Source organism: Phoenix dactylifera, chromosome 4, assembly GCF_051530095.1.
Source record: "Phoenix dactylifera cultivar Ajwa chromosome 4, Ajwa_hap1_PhDact_Kaust_v1.1, whole genome shotgun sequence".
Classification (NCBI taxonomy): domain Eukaryota; kingdom Viridiplantae; phylum Streptophyta; class Magnoliopsida; order Arecales; family Arecaceae; genus Phoenix; species Phoenix dactylifera.
The window spans coordinates 30,541,398-30,564,491 of NC_143193.1; the positions used below are offsets into that span (position 1 = coordinate 30,541,398).

Consider the following 23,094-nt stretch of genomic DNA (forward strand, 5'->3'; position numbering starts at 1 on the left):
GGCAACTCAACATCGAATCCGGGCCAGATCATTATTGAGTCCCCGAAGTGGAAGATGATAATAATATTGCTTGATGGTATTTTAGGCAATTATGATGGATGGCCAGAAAAAAGCTTTGCATCTTTATGAGTATTATAGATAATATATTTATAATTATAGGGTACTTTATTTGATCACAATGCTTCCTTTAAGAATGATTCATATTAGATATTACCTTGCATCTATATTTTGATTGATGATTACACTCACACAATATCAATTTGCGCCAGGTAAAATTAAGGATTCCCTGCTTGATTTCTCACCTGCCACGGCATGAAAAAGAGCACTGCCCCCCAGTGGATCCAGGACAGACGCACGGGGACACCAGCATCGGTAGGTCGGTGCAGGGCCCGAGTTCCAGTGTTCCGCAGGAAGCACTATCAATCAGCTAGCGTCCTGCCACACACTGGGGTCCCTGCGCTTTTCAATGCCCATCGTTCATCAATAAATTTGATTGTCTGAACTAGCTGGGCACGTTAAGCAGGATCAAGAAGAGGACCACGGAGAGACCCCGACAGACTTTTTATGCGACTCAGCTCAAAAAAATAAAAAAAAACTCCCGGCGAACAGCCGCTACGGAAGAATCCTTCCCGTCCTGGATTTGGAATCCTCGCTACCGTGATCTGAGGTATTTGTTCCCGTCTTTTATTTTAATTCTATCATTTCGATTCTCGGTACTCTTTTCTCAATCGTTTCCGAGTAGTGATTATTTTTTTAAAATCGTGCAATATGGTTTGATTTTCCCCGTACGCCTTAGATGGAGATTTCATCGGAACCGACCACATCCACCTGCAGCCACTGGTAATCTCTTCTTTTGGTATTATTTTGTTGCTTTGATTTTCTAAAAATATGTTTGCAATTCCACAATTTATGGTTGTTAGTGGTGTTTCCAGTTATCTTGTTTTGATCTATTGTTCTTTTTAACCGCTGGTTAGAATACAAAGGCGTTCTTAGCTTCCCATCTTCGAAGTTATGTATCTTCTCAGGAATTTGTTATATGGGAGGGTATCTTTGTGATTAGAAGGAGAAAAGTTGATTTGTCTTTTATTATAAACTTGTTGGCCTTAGGATCGAGGTGGGGATGGATGAAAGGTAATGGAGAGTCTTTGAGTTTAACTTTTACGAGGATGTTCAATTATGTGTCAAGGCAGGCTAGAATAGTTGGATTTATCCTTAATGCACCTTATTCTTGAACGTATAAGAAAGTTGGATTGAATTTGGAAAAAAACTAATCCTCAGGAAATCTAAAATTGACAGCAGCAGAAGAAACTAGTCCTTTCTTTATAAATATGGGTTTGGCTATAGAGAGCAACGCAGGGCAAAAATGCTCCATCGAAGGACGTTGTAGATACGAAAGGCATTAATCAACCTGATCTCAACTTTCTCCAGACTTGTGCCAACATTCTAAGTTATGCTAGCATATGGGTTCAGGGAGCCACTGTAACGTGTACACTGCTTATACCTGGTTAAGGGCTGTTAGCATGTTCTTTGTATTACTGTTAAAAAGAATAGAAAAGTCAGGTTCAACTTGACCATTCAAACTAAATAGTAAGGGCTGCTTTGGTATTGCTTCTGTTTTCTGTTTTTGTTTTAAAAAAATCCAAGAAGAAATTTGAGCTAGACTGAACAAGTATATATGATGAAACTCTTTTGTTTGTAAATTGTTTGTAAAACCTTTAGAGCTTTTGGCAACAAAGATTTATGACTTCCAAAAAAAATGAAAATAGGAGCAAGAGACTGGCAGAAGTTCCTTGCCAATGCCATCTCCAAATCAATCTTCGTGCAGTATTAAACAAAAGTACAAAAACAAGAACCAAACAACCCCTAAATTTGCTGAAATCTTGGTAAATATAATACTTAATTCTGAACTATAAGTTGTAGATAAGGAAAGGCAATCCTTTTTGTCCCAAATTATATGAAGTGACACTGTACCATTGAATATCATGTCATGTAGAAAACTTACAGTACTGTACCATTGATTATCATGTCATGCAGAGAACTTATATTACTGTATGATTCAAGCTTTGCCGTACCGGTCGATATCGTACCATACTGGGTGTACTATACTGAATTGGTACGTAGTCTCGTACCATACCAACACTCGGTACGCCTTACCATCTCGTACCGTATCGTGTACCAACGCTATAATAATATGGTACAGGTATGGGGTTCGGTACCGAGACAGCGAACATTGGTGCCGTTGATTATCATGTCATGTAGATTACTTATACTAATCATTCCATTTGAAACAATCTGAATTTTAGATGTTATTGATTATTGGACTAAAACAAAAATTATCAAAGCTTAGATATGACAATTGAATTGAAATTTTGTATATGATCATCACCTAGAAAAGTATATTTTTCTTGTTTTTTCAAAGTTTAATGGGGATTTATATGTTACCGTCCCTATGGTGCATCCTAAGATTTGCAAATTCCTTATATCGAATTTAGGAAACTAGCTAATGCTGAAAATCAGATTTCTGAAACTTAGATCAGCCCCAGTCTGTTAAATCATGAAGTATAATGGTGCGGACATCAGCCCCAGATCATCGATCAGACACGTGTACAGTCCCAGGCACAGGAGGGCAACCCACCCAGTGACACTTTGGCTGGAAGATAGATTATGAGAGAGAGAGAGAGTCTTTATGTTTTATTTGTTGGGTACTTTGGTCTTTTCCTTTAGGGATATTTTGGTGTTTTTTTTTTTAGTTTTTGTCTATATAAAGGCTTGTAAGACTTTGTTAAAAGGAGGAATGATTATTAGTTTTGAGAGCTTCCTCATATTTTCTTTTGTTGGTAGATTCCAATACCCTGTTGGTGGATTTTGCGGGTTTAGTTACCATTGTTCGGTGAATTTCGAACGACCTATTGGTGGATTCCTAGGGTTTGCATTGTTTGGGACATTGTTATCAAATTGGTATTAGAGCCGAAGTGTCTACTACTCATCATTTGATCATCCTTCGCCGCTTCGTCGAAGATCCTAGTTTATGGACGGTCCACCTCCACTCCCATTTTCTCATGTGTACTATGCACTTTCTTACTTGTTCTTTGCTTAAACACTCGCACTGCGAACGCCGGATCATATCGAAATTCGTAGCGCATCAAGCACAACAAGTTTCGAACTTGAAGAAGACTTCGACGCCCTCGCCAAGCCCAAGGAGAGATCATTGCTATCGCCGAGCCACACAAAGAGATCATCGTCGTCGAACGACAAGAAGAACTCGTCGTCACCGCCGAACCACAGCGAGATTCGACGGCCTTCTTCTCGGGTTCCTCCGTCATCACTGTCTGTTGTTCTTGCATCATCCAATAGACGCCAGAAGCCAAGTCCTTCATCGTTTTCATTGTCGCCGTCATCTTAGTTGCAAAAAAAAAGAAGGGCAAACAGAGAGCGCAAAAAAAAAAAAAAAAAGACTAACAGATTTCAGTTTTTTTCCCTTAATCTTCTCTCCAAATCTCGAAATCCATCACCACTTTTTCCCTTTTCTTCCCTCCATGTGTCCCACCACCCAAGGAAAGTGTAATTAGTTTTTCTAACAGATTACAACTCATTTAGAATTGAAATATGGCTAACAAATTTCAGATTTGGCCTTTTCCCCAAATATCTTTGAAACTAAATTTGCTCCTCAAATTCCAACTATCCATAATCTTCTCTCCAAATCTCGAAATCCATCACCACTTCTTTTCTTTTCTTCCCTCCATGTGTCCCACCACCCAAGGAAAGTGTAATTAGTTTTTTTAACAGATTACAGCTTATCTAGAATTTGAATTTGGTTAACAAATTTCAGATTTGGCCTTTTTTTCTCCAAATATCTTTGAAACTAAATTTTCTCCTCAAATTCTAACTATCCATAACAATCCAAGCAACCCAAATCCACATGATTTTTGTTGCGAGATTTTTTTTTCACTCAATTAGCGTAATTTTTTTTTCTTCTCCCACCGCTCCTCTGCTGCCGCTACCCACCTCGGCGCCGCCACCCACCTCGACGCCGCCACCTACCTCGCCGCTGCCACATCCACATGCATTGAGAGGGCTAATAGCATAGACAAGACAGCTTTTCACCTTTTCTAGTCATTAATTGATGATTTAGACAAATCAGTTGTTTATTAAATCCACACACACACTTACCTAACAACATAGTCATTTTATGTTTTAAATTATTCAGTGATGGCCTTAATTATTTCTCTATGCATGTAGTGAGAGAGATATTCTAACTCCAAACATGGAACTTCACTATGCGCATTGTTCTCGCAATCTTCAAAAGTGTGAGATTTGTGGAGATATGGTTCCAAAAAAGCATGCCAATGAACATTACTATGAAACTCATGCTCCGGTACGGTGCTGATCATATCCTACATGTTGATTTTAATAAAAATTGCGATATGTTCTTGACAATTGGTTTCTATTTTATCAACCAGATAGTCTTTCCATGTTTCCAGTGCATAACTTTAGTTACTTTATGTGAATTTTATATAGTTGATAGTTGTATCTTATACTGTCCATCAACTTTTTCAATAATTGGAAAGACATCATTTCTATTTTTTTGCTTTTATACAATTCTAGTTATAACAAGTATTGAGAAATGAGAATAATGTATTAAGAATATTTTTATCAAAAAATAATTGGTATTGATTATGAAAAACTTAATGCCATATTCAATATATTATCATTATAAGGCTTTGGCTGAGACAAAAATCCTCGATAAATAAAGTTTATATTTGATCTATGAAAGATGATCCCCAAACATAGTATATAGGCCTAACTAAGTGGTGTCTTACAACAACAGTATGTTGTGTCTAGAACCACCAAGAATATGGAATGGTCAAAAGTCCAAACATGTTTCTACGATCTCAATCTGTATTTACTTGAATGATGCTATAAATCTCCATCAAAATGAGTCATTTCATAATTGAATAAAAACCGTTCACGACGGGCGGGGACTCAACAATGCTTTCCTGCGGAATGAAAGGCCATCACCATGCCTGAGTGCAAAAGGATGACTATTGCCTATTGGTTTATTTGTGCAAGGAGGAATTCTAGTTTTATGATGTTTAGCAAACTCAGAAGACTCATCTACGATGCTAGACATTTCATGACCACTAGAGGAAACATAATACAAAATAGAAAAAGATGGACATGCTGAGTGAAAATGCTAGTTATCTAGAGCCTCTTTATGTTCTACATTGTTGAAGAACTACCATTAGGATCAAGAAGATATATGCCTCCTTTCTCATGTTCACCAATTATCTTCCTCATATGGACATCTTGAAACTCAGTGTGAGATGGATAAAATGTTATATTGCAGTTCAAGGAATTAGTCAATTGACTCACAAAAAGTAATAGCGAAGTTTAGACACATCAAAATTAGATGTCAATAACTTGGTGGTGGAAGTCTGGTCTTCTGTTTGACTTGATAGGTGTGAAAAATGAGCAGTTTGGTGTGTACCACTTGGAAAATATCATATTAAGGCCTTCTCGATCCAAGAGAGACTCAATCCAAACAAAAACTGCATGAACCTCTCAAATAAAGGGCCGAATGAGTAGTTCGGCAGTATATTAGGGTCAAATGCGCCAAACCGATATCAAATCAATCTTGAACAAAGTGGTACCTGTGTACTGCTCGAGTTAAAAGGTGGTTTCCCACCATTTGAAGTTGGAAATGAGAGGAAGGAAAAGGGAACAAGCTGTTATATCAACCAATTTGCAACCTTTTTTCGAACTAGAAATTCATTCTAATTAGGTGTTTTTATTTCCTATACTTGTTTTAAATTTCATCAATGATTCAATTCACTAATTCATGACTAATTGGCGGAACTAAGGTGAGCTCTATTAAATTATATGTAAATCTTATGTGAGCATTGGACCCTAGAGCATGAATCCTAGATCAAAAAATGAACATTTTTGGGGATTTTAAGGTTGATTGCCAAAAACCTACATTAAAATTCAGGTAAATTCGAGAATAACCTGAGCAATTAACTTTTGTTCAAGATGATTTTTGAATAAGTTGCTAAGAGGGCCCTATCTACAGTCCCACAAGAATTTGTTATCTCACTATCACATCAAACTAGCTTGTAGCCCATTCTGACTTCCAATCAGGTGATTGTGGGTTTTGAGTCTCACCTCATGTGCTAGAATTATGCAATCATGCATTTATTCCAAAGATGGGTTTGAATGTCTCTAGAGAGAAAAGAGATGCACAATTAATTTTGTGGATTAATCTTGTCAAGTCCACCCTAGGGGAGTTTTTCTCTTTTGATAATGTGGGCGTTTTGGATAATGTAGCTCATGGCTTCCAATAGGCTCAAGAGCATGGTTGGCCGTACGAATTGGTAGTGAACCGGGGTGGCTCTCCCTGTCGGTTCTAAATAGATGCCGAACCTAACTCCTTGGTTAGAAGGATCTCCAGCTCAATTAACTTGGTTCAATCCCCTCACCTGGCTCAATTAAACTCCCCCCTCAGTCGGGCTTGCGATCACTTGAGCACTCAAGACTGCTCGTGAACATTCTGCGAACCTTGCTCAGGAGTCTATTGGTACCAGGGCACCTTTGATTTAGAGACCTTAAGAAAATGCTAAAGAAAATTGAAAGGATAATATTATGTAATTTTATTGCAATTCCATCAATTTTACATGGAGCCAGGGGTAGATTGTAGGGTACAACAAGAAAGAAAGAGAACTATATTGGTTAAGGGTCAAAAATATGATACTAGAAATAGGAATTTAGTGTAAAGACGAAGTTTTAATATTTATTGAAGTTGCCTTATTTAGGAACTTGGAGGTTTGTTTCGGAATTTACCCTGGTTGGAGTTTAGGAGGTCTATCTTGTCCGATTACAGACTTGGAGGTCTTATCTCAATTTTACCTTTAACCAATTTAGATACTAAGAGGTATTTCATGAACTTATCTAGTTTAGATAAAGAGGTCTGTCTAGATTTTGCCCTTGCCTAGTTTAGAAATGTAGAGGCTTTTATTAATCATGTCTTTGACTAATTTAGATAAGCAGAGGTCTTTCCTGAACCCATCCAATTTGGATGCTCAAAGAGTTTTTTCTTGACTTCCCCTTGTCTAAGTTAGAGATGCAGGTGTCTTGTTTAACCTTTTGCCTTTGTCTAATTTTGAGACTTAGAGTTTTTATTTGAACTTATCTAGTTTAGAAACATCAAGGTCTATCTTTGTCATAAGAGAGAAGCCATTCTTGAAGGTAATATTCATGGAATGCCGTACCGGTCCGGTCCTAGACCGGTACCGAAACCACTAAAAAATCGGTATTTTCCGGTTTTTTAGCCGAACCGGCCGGCTCGGAGCCCGTACCGGCCGGTTTGCACCGGTACGATTTTTTTTTTTTAAAGAACCACAGCGCCTCGCGCTGTGGTTTTTGAAACCACCGGTACCGGCTGGTATGTACCGGACCGGACCGGTACCGTACCGGTCCGGCCGGCCACCGGTACGCCGACCGGTACCGGTACGGCGGACCTTGGTAATATTTATATCCTGAAGGTTTTAAACTTTTCTTGAAAAACCTAAAATTCAAACTTAATCAACTTCAATGAAAATTGGTCTAAATATCATAAACATTTAATATCCTTAATAAAATCCATATGATCAAAGAAAGTAACTAAAAACATACTATGCCCATAATGTCTATCAAAAATCTATTTACAACCTTAAGCATTACAACTTGTCATACATAATATAATACCATCAAAGGTACTAGCGTAGACATTGCCAACATCACTTCAATGATCATTAGATCAAAATGTCAATTTCCAAAATATCAAATCCATTTGTCAAATAAGTATCCTAGAGCTTTCACCAACCACTTTAAAAAATTGCATAATAAATAAAGTGAGCTATGAAGCTTAGTAAACTCTTATCGTGAACTTAAGGGTCTGTAGGAAAATAAATGATTTTAAAGTAGCGCACATGATCAAATTATCAATGCTCTACGTCGTCGCCTTCTTTGTCCTCACTATTGACCACTGCAAGGGCTGGGTCCTCGATTCCTATGACCATTGTATGCAATTACGACTGTTTGATCGCGATTGAGTGGTTGTGATTTTTTTATTTTTCAGAAAACATAAATGATGGGGTTCTTGTGGCATGGCCCATGGGCCTTCGGGTCGGGTTTGGCCCTTGATTTTTTAAAATTTTCAAGCCCAAGCCTGGTCGGAAGCCCGAGTAAACAACTCAGTCAAGGCTTGGGTAAGGGCGTAGCCTAGCCTAATCCGGCCCTTTTCCAACCCTAATTTTAGGATTTGGGCAGGCTCAGATGTATGTAGCCTTACCGCTACTTGTAGGAGGCTGTTTTTGTATTTTGAACCTGATGCGTAATGCTCAACACTTCAGCCGTAACAAGAAGAATCTAAGAAGAAGAAGAAGGATAAATAGAGCTCACCACCAAGAGCATAAAGGCTACGCCACCAACTCAAGGATAAAGGGCTCACTTGCCTCACCACAAGCCTAAACTTGATAAAGAAAACAAGATTTTGGGTAGAAAACTCAGTTTTCTGAAAAGTACCACAAGGGGTTGCTTAAAATCATTCAAATCTGCCCAAAATACAAAGATTAGGCCTCCATATATAGAGGAGCCTCAAAAACAACGGGATTATACATAAATGGCCTAGGAAATGCAAGGGAATTCAAAATTATGCTCAGCAAACAAGAGCATTTAATGCATCAACTTCCAAGGCAGCAAAATTCAGCAATACACCCCCCGGCTGCTTGGGCATGCATGTCTTCTTTTCCAAGGTCCTCATTAATGCTCCAACTCCCCAAGCCAAGTTAGGAGAGTGCAACTAATCTGATTATTACCGAACATAGGAACGTGTGCGTATGCAAGTAAATTCAGAACGAACAACACCTCGTTTTTTTTGGCTAGACTCGGGTTGGGTTCAATCATGTTGCTCAGCTCAATTTCATTGCCATTTGCTCCTGCATCAACCTCCCGGGGTTCTTTTGGATTTGCCCTCAAATCCTCAAGGAATTCATCCTCCAAGTATGGTGAAAGATCACCAACGTTGAAAGTTGCTGAAACGGACATCTCTCCGGGGATTTCCAACTTGTAAGCATTATCACCAATGCGTTCGAGGACTTTGAATGGTCCTTCTGAAGGGGGCATGAGCTTGCTTTTCCTTTTGGAGGGAAATCTTTCCTTGCGAAAGTGGAGCCAAACCAGATCACCGGGCTTGAAAATGGTCTTCTTACGATGTTTGTTAGCCCGTTGCTTGTATATCTCATTCACCTTCTCAATTTTGGCTCGAACCTGCTCATGTAACTTCTTCATTTCCTTAGCTCGTTCCTCAGCTTCAAAGCTAACACGGGACTGTATTGGCAGAGGAATAAGATCAATGGGGGAGAGAGGATTCAGCCCATAGTTCACCTCAAATGGAGTCTTCCCTGTTGAATAGCATGGTGATCGGTTGTATGCAAACTCAGCGTGAGCTAACTTCAAATCCCACTCCTTGAGAGACTTCTTGATCAAGGTACGAAGAAGGGTGGTGAGAGTACGATTGCTAACCTTAGTTTGACCATCCGTTTGCGGATGATAGGAAGTGCTGAATAGGAGGCGAGTACCAAGCATTCTCCACAATGTCTTCCAAAAATAGCTCACGAACTTAGTATCCCGATCTGAAACAATGGTCTTTGGAACTCCATGAAGACGAATGATCTCCTTGAAATAGAGTTCAGCAATGTGAGATGCATCATCGGTCTTGTGGCATGGAATACAGTGTGCCATTTTTGAAAAGCGATCAACAACAACCATGATTGTATATTTGCCTCGCTGTGTTCTTGGAAGAGCCACAATGAAATCCATGCTAACATCCTCCCATGGACGGCTTGGAACAGGGAGAGGAGTGTACATGCCGTGATGAAACTGAGATTTGGCACGATGACAGGTAGCACACCTAGAGATAATGGCTTGAACATCACCATTCATGCGTGGCCAATAGAAATGCTCAGATAAGATTTTCAACGTCTTGTTGATACCAAAATGACCAGCTAAACCTCCTCCATGAGCTTCCCGAATAAGAAGATCTCTAATTGAACCCTTGGGAATACACAGCTTGTTTCCCTTGAAAAGAAAACCTTCTTGAATGTTGTAAGAACTCGGTAAGGTGTTGTCCTCCCTACCAAAGTATGGAGAGAAATCAGTATCCTCATAGTACAACTCCTTGATGAAGCTAAATCCCAGCACCTTTGCCTCAAGAACAGCAAGCAATGAGTATCTCCTTGAAAGAGCATCAGCTACAACATTGCATTTTCCCGCCTTGTGTTTGGACACAAAGGAGAAAGATTGGAGGAACTCCACCCATTTAGCATGCCGTGAACTCAACTTGTGCTGACCATTGATGTACTTCAATGCCTCATGATCAGAATGTAGCACAAACTGCTTAGGCTTCAAATAGTGACTCCAATGATCAAGAGCACGAACAATAGCATAGAACTCCTTGTCGTAGGTGCTGTAATTGAGCCTTGCTCCATTGAGTTTCTCACTGAAATAAGCAATGGGACGCTTATTTTGAACAAGAATAGCTCCAATTCCAACTCCACTTGCATCACACTCAACTTTGAAGACTTGATCAAAATCTGGCAAGGCAAGAATAGGTGCGGTGCAAAGCTTTTGTTTGATAGCCTCAAAAGCTCGTTGGGCAGATTGAGTCCATGCAAATGAACCATTCTTCAAGCACTCAGTAATAGGGGCCATATGTGAGCTGAAATTGTGAATAAACCTTCGGTAGAAAGAGGCTAACCCATGGAAGCTTCTCACATCAGAAATGGACTTAGGAGTTGGCCATGTGCGAATAGCCTCCACCTTGGACTGATCAACTGAAATTCCATCCTTGGACACGACATAGCCAAGGAACACAATGCTTGATGAAAAGAACTCACACTTCTCCATCTTTGCATAAAGATGTTGCTTGCGCAGAACTGAAAACACTTGTTCAAGATGCTCCAAGTGCTCCTTCTCATTCTTTGAATAGATGAGGATATCATCAAAATACACCACCACGAACTTTCCAATGAAGGACCTTAGCACCTCATTCATTAGCCTCATGAAGGTACTTGGAGCATTTGATAACCCAAATGGCATCACCATCCACTCATAGAGGCCTCCTTTAGTCTTGAATGCTGTTTTCCACTCATCTCCATCTCGGATTCTGATTTGGTGATAGCCACTTCGCAAATCAACCTTGGAAAAGACTTGTGCACCATGAAGCTCGTCCAACATATCGTCAAGTCTAGGAATGGGGTACCTATATTTGACGGTAATGTTGTTGATAGCACGGCTGTCTACACATATTCTCATAGTGCCATCCTTCTTAGGAACAAGCAAAGCTGGAACTGAACAAGGACTCATGCTCTCTCAGACATAGCCTTTGGTAATCAACTCATCAACTTGTCTTTGCATCTCCTTTGTTTCTTGTGGGCTACACCTATAGGCAGCCTTGTTAGGCAACATAGCTCCCGGAATCAAGTCAATATGGTGCTCAATACCACGAATTGGAGGTAAACCTGTGGGCAAATCATTAGGAAAAACATCTCCAAAACGAGTTAGTAAGGGTTGTACCATGGGATTTAAGGTCATCTCCTCCTTGCTTGTAGTTTGCTCAACAACAAGCAAGACGAAAAAGGGTCTCCCTCTCTGAATTTTTCTCTCAACCCGTGTTTCACTCAAGAATAGCTCCTTCTCTCTTGTGTTTCCCTTCCCAGGCTGGGTTTTGTGTTTTGGTGGGGGCAATGGGGTAAAGGTGATTTTCTTGTGATTGGTAATGAGAGAATAAGTGTTTTGGTGACCATTATGTAAAACTCGTTTATCAAACTGCCATGGCCTCCCTAGTAGCAAATGACAAGCATCCATAGGTATAACATCACATAGGATCTCATCATGATAAATATTACCAATGGAAAAAGAGATAAGGGCCTGTTTTGTTACCGAAACTTCATTGCCTTTGTTCAGCCATTGGAGCTTGTAAGGATGTGGGTGTTCAAGCGTAGGAAGCTCAAGTTTGCCAACCATTAATGTTGAAGCTACGTTGGTGCAACTCCCACTGTCTATAATCAAATCACACACCTTGCCCTTGATGGTGCAACGAGTGTGAAAGATCTGCTCACGTTGCTCCTTGTTCTCCTTGGGTGATTCAAGAACATGAAGAACACTCTTAATCATTAAGGATTCACCATGATCAGCAGCTACAAGGGTTTCTTCCTCTTCATCTCCTTCATCATCACCATCATTATCTATCTCGTGATTAATCTCGTCTACCTCCCTCAAGGTCATGACTCTTTTGTTTGGACATTCAGCTTGAAAATGACCAAAACCATGACATTTAAAGCACTTCTTGCCATCAAACTTCTTGGGAACCTCTTGAGCAGCTTCTTTGGCTTTGTTTTTCTCCTTATCATATCTTGGTTGCTGCTCAGAAACTGAAGATGAACTTGCTCTAAACGGTTTAGAGATGGATTTCTTACTTGAAAACTGTTTTTCCACCTTTAGGGCAATCTTGACAACATCATCAAATGACCAATAAGGCTGTAAATCCACCTTTTCAGCATAGATGGAGTTCATACCACCAATGTACCTAGCAATGGTTTGCTCGGGCTCCTCATTCACTCCCGTACGCAGCTTGAGTTGTTCAAACTCCCGTGTGTACTCCGCCATGCTGAGAACTCCTTGCTTCAAATGTGTCATTTGAAGGTACAACTCTTGCTTGTAAGTGGATGGAAGAAAACGCTTGTCCATGAGCTTCTGCAGCTTAGCCCATGAGCGAATACTCCTTTTGCCTTCTTGCATTCTTTGGTGCTTCATGTGCTCATACCAAAGGGATGCATACTTCTTGAGCTTAAGTACAGCCATCTTGAAGCTCTTCTCATTGGAATATCCCTTAGCTTCCAAGACTCTCTTGATGGATTGCACCCATTCAAGATAATCTTCCGGGTTCAAGCTTCCATCGAACTCAGGTGGTTCAACCTTCACATCTCAGAAATCGTCACGTACATGGTTTCTTCTCCCACGCCTTGGGCTGCTATGGTCAGAATCACTACTCCCATCACTTCCTCTACCATTCCCACCCCTTAAAAGGGTAAGGATTTCTCCCATTTGCTGCTGGAGCGTAACAATTTGTCGATCTCTCCGCTCATTGTGAGCTTGTTCAAGAGTCAATCCTCTTGGAACTTCTTCCATTGCTGGGTTCTTTTGTGGACTGAATAATGTGTTTTGGGGCTGGAGGTTCTTTGTGGACTTAGAGGGAACGTTTTTCTGGGTAAATAGATAAAGAAATGCAAAGGAAACGAACTGAAAACAACCTGGCTCTGATACCAATCTGATGCGTAATGCTCAACACTTCAGCTCGTAACAAGAAGAATCTGAGAAGAAGGATAAATAGAGCTCACCACCAAGAGCATAAAGGCTACGCCACCAACTCAAGGATAAAGGGCTCACTTGCCTCACCACAAGCCTAAACTTGATAAAGAAAACAAGATTTTGGGTAGAAAACTCAGTTTTCTGAAAAGTACCACAAGGGGTTGCTTAAAATCATTCAAATCTGCCCAAAATACAAAGATTAGGCCTCCATATATAGAGGAGCCTCAAAAACAACGGGATTATACATAAATGGCCTAGGAAATGCAAGGGAATTCAAAACTATGCTCAGCAAACAAGAGCATTTAATGCATCAACTTCCAAGGCAGCAAAATTCAGCAATACACCCCCCGGCTGCTTGTGCATGCATGTCTTCTTTTCCAAGGTCCTCATTAATGCTCCAACTCCCCAAGCCAAGTTAGGAGAGTGCAACTAATCTGATTATTACCGAACATAGGAACGTGTGCGTATGCAAGTAAATTCAGAACGAACAACACCTCGTCTTTTTTGGCTAGACTCGGGTCGGGTTCAATCGTGTTGCTCAGCTCAATTTCATTGCCATTTGCTCCTGCATCAGAACCTGTGACACTTAGGTCATAATGGAGCAACCCTATTGTTGTGTCTGGGCCCACTTTCTCCATATTTTCTTACAAAGTTCAACTTATCGATGCCCCATAAATCCTTGCTGCAGATGAGATGACATTAAATTCTTCCCATTAAACTGGATGAGGCCACATAATCCTCACCAATGAACCGGTAAACCGGATGAGGCCACATAAAATCCTTCTTGTTGATGCGAGTGAGAGCATAAATCCTCGAGATCCATATATACTGCTTGACCAAGGGTCCATATAACCTTATCGATAATTCAAGTGAGATAGAAATACCACTTCGCGACTAGGGGCCCAAAGAAAGTCTCATTGATAATCTATATGGGGCCAAAATACCACCTAGTGACTAGGTGTCCAAAAAAAATTCCCATGGTAATTCGAATGAGGCCACATGCACCACCTTGTTGGCGGTCCAAAAGTCTTTCAAATGAGGCCGATATACCACCTGACTAGGGGCCTACAAAAGTCTTTCACTTTTATTTTATTTTTTGTTTACCAAACATCCCAAGTTTCTCAAAAACACTTATAATATGTTTCAATGGAAACAAATTGATGTTGATGTTCAGAAACAGGCTGAAATTCAAGGCATAACACATATGTTCAAATTCTAAAATACCAATTCAAATTCTCTTATAAACTTCCAATTAACATGGTACCAAATTGTCAAAGAAAGGAGCAGTCAAAAGTGTTTGAATTTTGGAACAAGTGCTAGATTTCAATTTTGAAACAGCTTTAAAACCAAAGCTGATTGGAAGTCCAAAATTTTAATAGGAACATTAGGTTTGTAAATAGTTTTGAGGCTAAAATTACTTGAAACAACTGAAATTTCGGACAGATACCCGACTTGGAAATTTCAAAGGAAATCCTAAGCTATGGAAATTAATCAGGGTGCTTTAGAGTTACAAAACTATAGCTTGGTTTGTGAATTGAGTTCAAGGTAGAAATACATAATACTTAAATTCAATATGGTTGATAGAAGTACTTATATGAAAGCAATAAAATAAATCAATCAAAACTTAATTAATGGCAAGGAGGGAGTTACTTACCTAATGAAGAAATTGAAACAAGCAACTCAAGCTTGAAAAAACAACTGAAGCTTCTCTTTATCATCATCGTCGTCAACAATATTTTCTTCTTCTTCTTTCCTTCCTCTTGACGAAGCCACCCTTCCTCCCTTCCCGTGACTTGCCCTCCTTGCCTCCATTTATAGGCAAGGAGAGGTGGTTCAGAAATAGATGTGGTCCACTTCACGAGGTTAGTTCCCCTACCTCCTTGGTATGTCTGTCACAAGTCGGGCCCACAAGGTGGAGCACTTGCTTAGGTTTGTTGGTCAAGAGTCCAAAGAGAAGGTGACTCAGCAGGTAGATTATGACAAGGATGGGCAAACAGAGACTTATTTACATGTAATATTGTGTAAGTAAATTTACATGTAAATGAGGAAGTACCCTACTATTTGGATTCATTAAAAATACTTTAAAATTCCAATTGCGCGAGAATAAAAAATTAGTTTATGAATGTTAGTTGAAAAGCCCAATTTTTGTCTGAGTCAAAATTTTAACTTCCAAATGTTGAGGTATTTCTCCAATCTCAAGGTTTCGTAAATCCTATTGTACCTAAACATCACTGAAACTCAAAGTCTGGTTAGAAAAGTCTTATAGTCTTCAAACATGTCACCTAAAATGATGCTTGATAGCAGTTAGCATATTTCACAGATTGGTTCATTTTCATTGGTTACACACACAGATTTATGTACTTGTTTCCAGTTATTTGTTGGATTATGGCACCCTTTCTTCCTGACTTGATTTCTTGGTCTCAAACCACTTTGAAGAACATGGTTATGCACTCATGCTTCCTAATGCCAGTAATTCATTCTTGCACTTTGAAATTCCTGGAATAAACTATTTCGAGACATATAGCTATGGATTCAATTTTGAAATTTAAAAATTCTGGGCTTGGTTAACCTGAGGGTTATAACCATGGGCTTATTCTTGAAATTTATAGCTTTGAGCCTAGGTCACCCCAAAGGATATGTCCATGAATCCATTTTTGAAATTTGTTCCTTTTGAGCTAGGCCATCCAGAGGGATATGGTCATAGAACCACTCATGGAATTTGAATCTTTCAGGCTAGGCAATCCCAAAGGATATGGCTATGCACCCTTCTTGACTTGATGGCTTGGGCTTTAGACCATCTGTAAGGACATGGTCATGGTCCAGTTTTCTGCCTTGGCATTTGAAACCAACTGGGCGTATGTTCTTGATTAGGCATCTTTGCTAAACCACACGGAATGATGTGATTTGGACCTAATTTGCCCAAGCCCTTGGATTTAGCCTAAAGTCTCCACACCCAAGACTTAAACCTAGACATTGGTGTGACGCATGGACAAGGCTCCATAAGAAGAAAGCTTTGGATATTGAGACTCAAACTTATACCCACACCCATCACATCAATTGGAGTCCATGTAACATAGATTTGGACCGATTGTTCACATCTTCTCATTTTTGGGCTGTGTCGAAATTATGCTAATTGAGTTAAGATCAGGTTATTTGTAGGTCCATTTAATAATTGGGTTTTGGCTGCATATGTAGCACATTTTGAACAAATTGAAGAAATATATATGAGACTATTTTTGGGTTTAGGCCATGAATAATTTAATGCTTGACGCATTTCAACATCATAAAAGTTTACATTGGGCGATACCTATATAGGCTATCTTTTGATAGATATAGATTGCATATTGGATGCTTTTAGTATGTAAATGAAGGGCTGTTTTAAAAGCCATATGGAGACTTCTGGTTACAGAACTGTATATGTTTGGCAACATATTCTACAAGTTTGGATCTCTAAATGCACGACATAAACTTGAAACAAAAGGCTGTAATGTGCTCTATTTTTGTTATGGACTTGGACTGCACAAAGAACATGACTTGGTTGCCTCTAGTAGTGGTTACTAGTGTGATACACAAATAGGCTGTTTATGGCAAGGTGTTACATCTTGGTATCAAGCCTGCAATGTGCTCTATTTCCTTATGGACTTGGACTGCACAAAGAACATGACTTGGTTGCCTCTAGTAGTGGTTACTAGTGTGATACACAAATAGGCTGTTTATGGCAAGGTTTTACATCTCGGTATCAAGCCTGTAGTATTAACACTGGTGACATATGGCATGGCACGGTATGCCCCTATGTTGACACATGGTACAAGTGCTAAGGCGGTGATATGTTGGCATAGCAACCATACCATGTCTTGATATAGTATTATATCAAGTCTTGATACCATATTTCCTATGGTACAATATCGTATGTCCAGTATCAACTGATACATGTCGGTATAGAAAAAGAATGGTTCATGGGCTGTTCATGTAGGCTACAAGTTTGGAATTTTTTAAGTACATGATGGTACAAGTTAAATTTTAGAATACTTTTGATGGCATTCTTTCAAACAAGGTAGGCCGTCTCGGTACCAGGACCCATACCGGTGCCACTCTGTTATTGTGTCGGTATGCTCGATACAGAGGCCGATTTGGTATACCGAGTGTCGGTACTGATGCGTTCGCAAAATTGCTCTCCCAAGTGCAGGAGAATTGCATAAGTAGTAAAACTCGAAAGTCCGAGGTCGATTCCTCAGGGAGCGGACTATGTTATTAGCGTAATTTCAGATGTGATTTGAAATGGTTTCTAGAAATTGAAAGTAGAGAATAATAAGTAATTAAATAAAGATCAATAAATGGAGATGGTTAGGGATCCGGAATCCCCTTGACTATATTGCATCCAAGAAATAAACTCTACGGTTCTTGACTTAAAGATTCAAAAGTAGAATAGATCTAATTATGGAATAAATTTCATGAATACATGAACTCAACTTCTAAGCATTCATCATGCTTATTACGTCTACGACAAATCAAATACTAAAGCAATCCATATATTAATAGACATAAACCATTTAAAAACTATCTACAAAATAAATATGCAAGAATCCAGAAAATATCAACAGATATAAATCATTTAGAATAAAAGTTCTGAGTTTACTTCAAAGAAGCAATAAAGCAAGGTTCATTCATCACCCTTCACCAAAGAAATCAGCCTTTTATTACAAACATCAGCCTCTCTTTTTTTCTTTTTTTCGGAAGCAGAGCATCCTCTGTTTCCGAGTTTTTTCCTCTTTTTTTTTCGAAAGAGAGATCCCCCTTCTAGCCGAGAGAGAGCTCCTGATATAGATAGCGAGCTCTATATCCCAGGATGGATCTCTTGATTGCATGGGATAACGTGGAGAGGAGAGTGAACGGACGCACGGGATGCTCCTTCCGTGCTGGCTGCTGAGTATCCCAGATGCTAGGATGGAAGGATGGAAACGCGTGATAGCTGGATGCGGAAGGCTGGGACACGGATGCTTAAGATGCATCGCAGAAGGCTGAGGACGCGGAAGGATGGTTTTACATCTCAGTATCAAGCCTGTAGTATTAACATTGGTCACGTATGGCATGGCACGGTATGCCCTTATGTTGACGCATGGTACAGGTGCTAAGGCGGTGATATGTCGGCATACCAACCATACCATGTCTTGATATAGTATCATATCGAGTCCTGATACCATGTTCCCTATGGTACAATATCGTACGTCCAATATCAACCGATACAGGTTGGTATAGAAAAAGCATGGTTCATGGGCTGTTCATATAAGCTACAAGTTTGAAATTTTTTAAGTACATGATGGTACAAGTTAAATTTTAGAATACTCTTGATGGCATTCTTTCAAACAAGGTAGGCCGTCTTGGTACCAGGACCCATACCGGTGCCACCCTGTTATTGTGTCGGTATGCTCGATACAGAGGCCGATTTGGTATACCGAGTGTCGGTACTGATGCGTTCGCAAAATTGCTTTCCCAAGTGCAGGAGAATTGCATAAGTAGTAAAACTCGAAAGTCCGAGGTCGATTCCTCAGGGAGCAGACTATGTTATTAGCGTAATTTCAGATGTGATTTGAAATATGTTGCCCAAGGTGACAAGCCAAGAGGGGGGGTGAATTGGTTTCTTTTAATTTTAACTATCTTACTTGTGATAAATGATGAGTTAGTGAACTTAAACAAATCACAATACAAACAACAAGAAGTATAGTGGTTCGGTGCTTTCCTTAGCACCTACGTCCACTCCCCAAGCGATCCCTTGGGAATTCACTATAATCCCGCGGATTACAGTTGGATTGTTTTCCGGGCTCATAATCCAAAAACCTTTACACTTTGGTTTTCCGGGTTCACCAAAAACCTATGTTGGTTTTACGGGCTCACCAACGAACCTATACAATTGGTTTTACGGGTTCACCAACAACCTATGTTGGTTTTACGGGCTTACCAAAAATCTATGTTGGTTTTACGGGCTCACCAACGAACCTTTACAATTGGTTTTCCGGGTTCACCAATCAACCTATTCCGTTGGTTTTGCGGGCTAACCACCCAACCTTTACAAGTAGTTTAATAAACAAAGGAAGAAGATTTAAACTCCTAGATGAGCAAATATAACAATATAATCTACAAAGAAGAGTTTAGAGAATATTTATCGCTTGATGTGACTTCTCTCTTCTTTGTCAAGGATGCTTCACTCTTCAAGGGTGGATGGAGCTCTTGATGACTCTTTGAATCTGCTCAACCACTTTCTTTTGATTCTTGAATGAAGCACTTGGATGAAGCTTGCCTTGCTAGGGTTCTCTCTTGAATGCACTTGATGTATTTTCCAAAGCTTGCTTCCTCTGATGAATACTCCCTCTTAAATACTTCTCCAACCTCCAAATAGTCCTTCCTGACCGTTGGATTGAAGAAACTAGCCGTTTATAGCCGTTGGGAGTCCAAAAAGCACTTCTGCACAACTAGCCGTTATGCTTCTGCCCGTGCTTGGGTCGGCTCAACCTGTCCTTGGGTCGATCCAACTTTCACTTGGGTCGACTCAAACATTCCTTGGGTCGACCCTCTCAGAATCCACAGAAACTTGAAATTCAGCCTTCCTTCACTTGGGTCGACCCAACCTTTCTTTGGGTCGACTCAAGGTTCAGTTGGGTCGACTCAACTTCTTCTTGGGTCGACCCTAACAGGGTTTCCAGAGAACCTTTTCTGTCTTCTGTTCTGTCTTGCCTTTGGGTCGACCCTCTCAGGGTTTGGGTCGACTCAAGCTTGGGTCGACTCAACTATATCTTGGGTCGACCCTCTCAGTAAATTCAGAGAACCATTTTCTGTCTTCTGTTTGAGGATCTTGATGTTTGGGTCGACTCATGCTTTCCTTGGGTCGACCTAACACACTGTTCATCTATGCCATTTTTGCAGAAGTGTGCCAAATGATTTCTTGATGTGCCGGGGTCGACCCAATCATCCTTTGGGTCGACTCAATCCACACTTTGCTGCATCTCAAGGTTAGATTCATTCAAATAAACAATGAAATGTATCTATATCAATTTATACAAATATACTGAGAGTAACAGACTTATAAATGAAGTATCGTTTTAACTTATAACATACTCTTGTTAAATGCTTGTTAATCATCAAAATAACACTATCATCCTCAATCTCCCCCTTTTTGATGATTACAAAATAAAGAGTATGAGCCTATTGATACTTGTCTTTAAAATCAGTTTTTGAAAGGGCTTAACTTGCTGAATTTCAGCTTTTCATATATAAGAGTGAAGTCTCCCCCTATATCATTCAAATGTTGCCAATTTGACTTTTTGAATTACTCCCCCTTTCATTTATAATTCATTAAAGATGAAACTCCAAAAATTTGAGATAAAACATGAGTTTCAGGTTATGTATCGAGGTGTGAAAGGTGCGTGCCAAATTCTGAAATTATATGTGCCAAATTCTGAAATTTGATATAAATTTTTGACTTGATCATTTTCATTGTTGCAAATTGCTCCCCCTTGGATGTATATGCTTTCCTATATGATTTTCAATTTGTTTTACAAATTATTTCTCTTTCTTTACTTCTCCTCTTATTACTCTATCTTTACTTCTCCTCTATTACTCTTTCTTTACTTCTTTCCCTTTTTGTTACTCTATTTACTCTATCTTTACTTCTCCCCTATTATTCTTTCTTTACTTCTCCCCCTTTTTGTTATCATCAAATAGGTACATGGGAAAAGACACAATAAATAACAAACATTCAAACTTCATTGATCAAAATAGGAACATTTTAGTACAATCATGCCAAAAACAAAAGCAAATACAATGTTCCTCAATCAAGGTTCAAAATATATGATCAACACAAAATACATATGAGAACTAGATACATATCCTAGGCTCTAAACAAGATCGTGAGACTCTCCCGGATCGCTTGGCTACGGCTCTCTTGGGTTCCATTTCTCCAAAATATTGAAGTAATCTACTGTTTGGAGATGATTGGAGAAGATTTGAGAGTGGGAAATAGGGTTTTCGGAAGAGGACAAAGGGTAAACAGTGCCCTAGATAGCTCACGGGTCCCCCTTTTAACAGTGGGGTCCCAACGTTGGGTCGACTCAAGAATTTTCTTGGGTCGACTCAACGTTGGGTCGACCCTATTCTGGGTTGGGTCGACCCAAGTTCAGAAATTTTTTCTTTCTCTTCCTTTTCGCTTCTAAAAAAAAATTTTTCTTGCTTCCAATCCTTACAAATTCTTTCTGGGACAATGATACATGAGTAAGGAATCTATAGATTACAAGTTTGACTCATGTTTCATGGGTTTTTAGAAATGGGAGGAATGTATCATGAGACTGCTTGCTCCCTTTTATATCTCTTCAATAAAAAGGATCACATATGCCTAATTCCCTCCTTAGCGTGCAGAATCTATCTTCACTCAAGGGTTTTGTGAATATGTCGGCTAATTATTTTTCAGTGCATATATGCTCAATACATATGTTTCCATTTTGCACATGATCCTTAATAAAATGATATCTTATTTCTATGTGTTTGGCTTTAGGAATGAGATATTTAGGATGTAAGCCAAAAGAGATCTCTAACTGTAGATTCCAAAGATATTTTTCAAATCAAGTGTAGATGGAATCTTTTTCAAGTTATTTCAAGAAGTATCAAGAATAATATTCAAAGAAGGCACGAATGAAAATTCAACACCTTTATATATATATATATATATTAAGTATATAGCAAGATGAGAGCAATCTAATTAATTTTCAGAGTATAGTATAAGAGCAAATAAAGATCAAACCTTATATACTCGAAAAACATAAGATTATGTTGAATCCTTAATTCTTAATGACTTCAAAGTTCTTTCATGATATAAAAGTATTGGGGCATAGATACCAAAACATGAATTTATGCAGTGTAGGATACATAAAATTCAAGGCTTTGAAAGTTCTTTTAGAGCTTTCTTAAAGACTTTCTTTTACTCCTTTAAAGATCATAGCATCAAAATCAATTAAAATGAATTGGCTCAGGATTGAAATACTAAAGTGCAAGCCAATAAGAACTCATAAGTAGATTCCAAGATAAATTTTCGAAACTAAGACAGATGGAATCCTTTTCAATTAATTTTCAGAAATAAATGATTTACCGATGAATACAGATAGAAATCCAACTTTCAAAAGATATTCAATGAAGCACAAAGTTTAATACCACTTTACATTTAGTATTCTTTGTCTCATCTTTAGATGCGAATTTATACGATTAAGTTCTATATGATCTCTCACTCTGAAATTTTCTTTCTCTCCCTTAATTAATCATTCCATTTGAGAGTTTAGAGTTTGAAGATAATTTTCAATAAAGAGATTGAGTATTTAAAGCTCCCCCTCAAAAGATGCATTTTCTTTCAAACCTTTTTTTTTGTTCTTCTATAATATCATATGTTTAGAACCATTTATTTGCAATCAAGATCATTGAAAAACACATCATTTAGACCAATTTCAGTACACTTATAAGATAAAAAATGATATGTTTCAGATGCGTATCGGAGCCAACAACCAAGTATCCAAAGTAATTCTATTTTTCTTAAACCGTAGTTTTCATCTAGAAATCATATTGAGTTATTCCCCAAAATGATGCAATCATTGAAGTATATAATGAAAGTTACAAAAAATGCAATGATAGAAGCATTTTTAAATTAAGTTTAAG

The 23,094-nt window shown here is 39.0% G+C and overlaps 1 protein-coding gene across 6 annotated transcripts in view; it reads left to right on the plus strand.

Annotated features, from left to right (window-relative positions):
• Nucleotides 1-374: 374 nt before the first annotated feature.
• LOC103724120 (TRAF-type zinc finger-like protein) overlaps nucleotides 375-23,094 on the plus strand; it is a 117,805-nt gene continuing 95,085 nt past the window's right edge. For 5 of the 6 annotated variants that reach the window (XR_016400231.1, XR_016400230.1, XR_016400232.1 and 2 more), the window contains exons 1-3: nucleotides 376-667; nucleotides 797-840; nucleotides 4,240-4,375. Coding sequence is in view for 3 of the 6 variants with exons in the window: in XM_039133866.3 (XP_038989794.3) it covers nucleotides 797-840; nucleotides 4,240-4,375 (180 nt within the window). In the remaining 3 variants the exon portion in view is untranslated. Of the gene's footprint in view, nucleotides 668-770; nucleotides 841-4,239; nucleotides 4,376-23,094 lie in introns of all 6 variants that reach the window. The other variant, XM_089930113.1, reaches the window with a different exon arrangement.